This window comes from Eurypyga helias, unplaced genomic scaffold, assembly GCF_000690775.1.
Source record: "Eurypyga helias isolate BGI_N326 unplaced genomic scaffold, ASM69077v1 scaffold51011, whole genome shotgun sequence".
In the NCBI taxonomy this organism is placed as follows: domain Eukaryota; kingdom Metazoa; phylum Chordata; class Aves; order Eurypygiformes; family Eurypygidae; genus Eurypyga; species Eurypyga helias.
The window spans coordinates 10623-15533 of record NW_010233779.1 but is presented as its reverse complement, the minus strand read 5'-3'; the positions used below and the strand labels follow the sequence as shown (position 1 = coordinate 15533).

General features: G+C 41.4%; 1 protein-coding gene across 1 annotated transcript; it reads left to right on the top strand.

Annotated features, from left to right (window-relative positions):
- Positions 1 to 1836: 1836 nt before the first annotated feature.
- On the top strand, positions 1837 to 3568 carry LOC104517222 (synaptotagmin-16-like; the record flags this gene model as incomplete). Its single annotated transcript, XM_010161814.1, has 2 exons — positions 1837 to 2340; positions 3379 to 3568. Coding segments are annotated over 2 exons (694 nt in total), but the record flags the coding sequence as incomplete, so codon positions are not given.
- Positions 3569 to 4911: the final 1343 nt, after the last annotated feature.

Sequence of the window (4911 nt, the reverse complement as noted above, 5' to 3'; positions counted from 1 at the left end):
TGATTCTATGATTCTATGAAAGTGCCTCTTGGATCTTCGTACCTGTGGGTTTATGATGACGCACAGGAGTTTGCATTCTCCAGCTCAGGCACCTAGATGAAAGCAACATTATGCCACATGCAGTTGTCTCCACACTTCAGCAACAGTTCTCAAACGTGCCTTGATTCCATCTCCTCAATAGCAAATGCACAGATGGAAGTGTGTGCGGGGAGGGGATGAACATGTGGAGGGAAACATGAATCAAGCGCAATCCCATTACGTTTCCTTCTTGAATATTATTTCATCAACTAGACAGGAATAACTTGACAGCTACACAGGAGCACTTACATTTGCATAACATCACGTTCTCGCCAGGCAACCTGGCCTGCCTTGCATTTCTGTCTTTGCAGCCTGCTGTTCATACAGAAAGGCATTCTTAGGGGCAACCAAGGCATTTCTTGTGCTGTCCAAGCGGTGACCTTTCTTGCTTTGACTTTACTTCTGCAAGATGTATGACAACAGGTCTCCGTCACTGCTATGCAGACATGGACTTTGTGTTCACGTGCATGAATCCCTTAAATGCCTATGAAAATATGAAAAGACAGAGCTTTGCATGTCATGACAGATGAATCTGAGTACTTGAAAAGTAGATTGACAGGAAGTCGATAAAAATGTTGCGGTTTGTCCAAGGTCTTGTTTGAGACATGTACCACCCTGGACACTTCTGAAGGGAATTACACCAGGAGTCTCATGGCTCATCATCTGTGCTCTAAACAGCAAGATTCCTGTGTTGAAAAGAAGTGTTACTTGAAATGCAAAAGAAGATAAATGTTTGAGGAGGAGGGTGACTCAGAGTGCTAGTGACAGGCCTTAATTCACCTTCTGGCTATTAACTGGAAATCTTTCCCGAGTACAGTGTATACTCATGTTTAAATACAAATCATTGATCACTATAGCAACCCTTTTATCACATGAAGCACATTCTAGCTCTAAGATAAAAAGGCACTTTTGAACAGAAAGGCACACGCCCACTCATCAAAAGGTAAGGCGAACATCCATGTTTTTTATCTTGCTTTATCAAGGTGATTTTTGTTTTAAAAGAAGGTAAAAGATTGTGTGTGAATTGGTCTGCCCATGTTTTGATTGTTTATTTTGAATTTTTGTTCTGAATGTATTAGTATCCAAACTGAACAGAAGGAACAGATGCTTCTCTTGGGAGATTTAAAAATGGAATAACAAATCAATATGTATTTAATCAGACTGTTTTTCTTTATTATCTTTGGTTTAGCTGTAGGAAAAGTAATAGGGTAACATCTAGAAATGGAATTTCCATTCTGCAAGAAATTCTGACATGCTAGTTTCCCTTCCCACCAACATGAACACAGTGCTTTTTTTTTTTCATTTTTTTTAATTTCCAACAGAATAATATCCAAAAAGTTAGAAGGTTTGACTGAATTGTTTGATTTTGGTAATGCAAAAACTCCATTATGAAATAATTCCAGTGTATGTTCAAAGTAATAGATTAAGTTGGTTTTTTTTTAACCAAATGAAACCAAGAAATTTTATTAATGCCTCAAAATTGACATGAATGAAATTTGAAAAGAATCCCATTGTTTAGTTTTTCCCTATGTAGAATTTTTGCCAAATTAACAGTATCTTGCAAACACTTAAATATTGATGAAACTTTTTGTTGGAAATGTTTCAACAAATTCTGTTGCTTAGTAGATTATATGGGGAATATTACACAAAACCAAGCAATTAACTAGCACTGGCCTTTCAAGAAACATCAGGATCCTTATTTGCAGAGCAACTGCCTATACTTGCAAGCACGACAAAGAACCATATTTTTAAGAACAGCTGGTATCGCAGGGGCAGTTGAACTCCGATGGAGGTCTTATTTCTTCCTTCTCTTTGCAGGAACGTGATGAAGTGAACAGTGTACCTGCTCGTCACAGTGCTCATGAGCCCATCTGTAAATGTGGTGATCTAGATGTCATCTTAAACTATAAAGCCTCAAGTCAAAAGCTGGTAGTTACTGTCTTGGAGGCCAGGGATATCCCGGACAAAGACCGCAGTGGTGTGAACACCTGGCAAGTGCACACAGTCCTGATGCCTAGCAAGAAACAGAGGGGTAAGACAAGTGTTCAGAGAGGACCCATCCCCATGTTCAAGGATAAAATTACCTTCAGTAAGCTGGAGCCAGAGGATTTAAGCAGCCACGCCATTCGTTTCCGCCTCTATGCGGTGCACAGGATGATTGGAGAGAAGATGATGGGAGAGCAGTTGTTCTACCTGAGCAACATCAGCCAGGAAGGGGAAGCAAAGGTGACATTGGTCTTGGAGCCAAGGAGTAATTTGAGTGTAAGTTTGATGAAAGAAATAGAGTTGGTAAAATTGTCCATTGGGTGAACGGAGACCAGCTGTACCTGATATCGTTCATTCAGGGCTGTTAGGATGCAGCTGGTGTATGTGTCCTGCTGTCACATAAAAAGTTGTCTGTAAGGCCCTACACAAAGCTGTGCAATATTAACAACAGCTCAGCTAGCAAGCTTACACAAAATCATGTAGATGTACTCCATCTACACAAGTCACCAAATGCTCTGCTATGCAAAAATTGTAGGTTGGTCCCAGAACCACCAAGGTGAATTACACCTCTGTTTCAACAAGGACAGTAGATCTTGTGCACCTCTGTTTTGGTGGACCTCTATTACTGCCAGTGCCAGAGCTGCCTCGTTTGGCACTAGCTGCTAGCTTGTGGATCTCTGTGTTGTGCAGTTTCCACGTTACCAGAAATACTTAGTAATGTTCCTTCCTTTTCATGACAGATGGAAGTAGAGAGGTGGGTTAAGTGAGGAGGAACTGGTTGTGTTACTTCATAGTCTTGCATGCACATCACAGTCACACCCAGCTCTGGCTATGCCAATCAATTTGTGTAGATGAGCACTGTCATGATTCATTGTCTACTAAAAGCTCAGTCAGAGGTTGTGCACACAAAATGAATAAAACATCACACTCTGGGTGAAGAGGGGAGAGAGAGAGCATCATGGTAGCAAGGAAAGAAAGTAAAAAAATACACAGTACATGACCAAAAAAACTGAACCGCAAAATGCATTCTGTCCAGAAGTCATAGTCAAGAAGATTTACTGTGCATCTGATGTGCTAGGATGTCTGCTTATCTCAGAGGCTTTGATTTACACTAGTGATAACATGATGCAGAGTTCCTCATCTTTAAAGAGAAAGTTCAGAGATGTGTTTCTGTAAAAGTGATGCTCTGATTCTTCTGGTGCCCTATAATAATTCATTTTTAGTCACTGTCATTTCTTAAGAGAGATCTTACTAAACAAGGCTGCAAGATATAAATTAAGGGAGGGTGGTGGTGAATGTCCTGATTCCCTGCAGAGTGCAGACTCTCAACTTAGTCTGTCAGCAATCTCTCACAGTGATAGCGCTTCTTCAACACAGTCCTTGTCGCATGGAGGGGTGCCAGAGCTGCTCGTGGGATTGTCGTACAATGCCACTACGGGGCGGCTGTCAGTGGAGATGATCAAAGGCAGTCATTTCCGAAACCTCGCAATTAATAGGCCACCTGGTAAGTACTTTCACTGCTATTAAATAACACCATTGAGTCAAAATTTGCTTTTTATTTTCTTCCTCGAGATATTCAATTATGTCATTTCTGAGCTGGGTTTCCTTGCAGAGTATCTGATTGAAAATTAAAATTATTATTTCAAATATGTGTGCTGGTAAATTTTACAGTGTAATTGGAGGCAATCATATGAGGACACAGCTGACAGGACAGTTACACCTGAATGTGTCTGTATTGCACATGCCTTTACAACATCTGACTATGGCAAAAGTGCTATTATACCCAAAGCACAGGGTAATTCTCAGCAGATCCATAAAAAGAAAGAAACGCTTTTCAGGTGATTATATGTTGCAGAGGCCCTGCCTGGTGCCCTCGTGTTTCCCAGGGCTCTGTGTTGCTTAGTCCCCTTGCTGAGTGTGAGGTGACCTGGTGCTTTGGGCCCTTTGGGAATCCTGCTGCTGTGAATTCTCTGCTGCTGCACAGAAAACATCTTCTGCAGAAAGAAGATTTGAAAGTTGTTCTTCTGGGTCACGACAGTTGAGTTCCCATCTTCCAGTACCTAAAGGAAAAGATGGATGTTGCGAGGGATGAAATAACGGACTTCACGCCATGATCAATATGATCGATGTGAGCCAATTTATTGCAAAATTATATGCCCTTTTATACATTTGTTAAATGCTTAGCACATGTCAATGATTATGATTGGTTCCTAGCTGATATTATTTGTTAATAAGTGTAGTATCTTTATTAAAAGCAAGCTCTGTTCATTATTAGAGGAAAGCTCGGTTCGTGTAACTTTTTACTAAAGGCGATCTTTGTGTATGTAGCATTTGCTAAAGGCAAGCTTTGTATGTGTAACAACTTGCTAAAGGCGAGCTTTGTGTATGTAGCATCTTTACTGAAAGCAGGCCTTGTATATGGAGCAACCTTGCTGTAAGCAAGCTTTGTTCACGTAGCAACTTGCAGTTTCTGCGTGGTCAGGTGCAGCGGTTTTGTGAGCTCGGGAGCGTTCACAGTTCTTCATTCCCACGGCCTTCAGGCCTTCTTGCTGTAACGTTGTTTCTTCTCCTTTATGCATTGTTCATTCTCTTCTAGGGCCTGTAGTGTCCTGCTTGCTCTAGGCCGAAGCCAGAGTTGCTCAGGCTCAGGGATTCTCTACATGACCATAGTCCTGCAGAAAATCCTCAACAGATGGAAATTGCCTTACAGTTTGTTTAGTTAGTGCCCAAGCTGTAGTTAGTCCATGAGAAGGATAGTGTATGGGCAGTGCTCATGTCCATGATGTAGGTGGGGTCATGAAGACATAGTCCATGGTGTTACCTGCTTTGCTGCTGGGGTGCTGCATT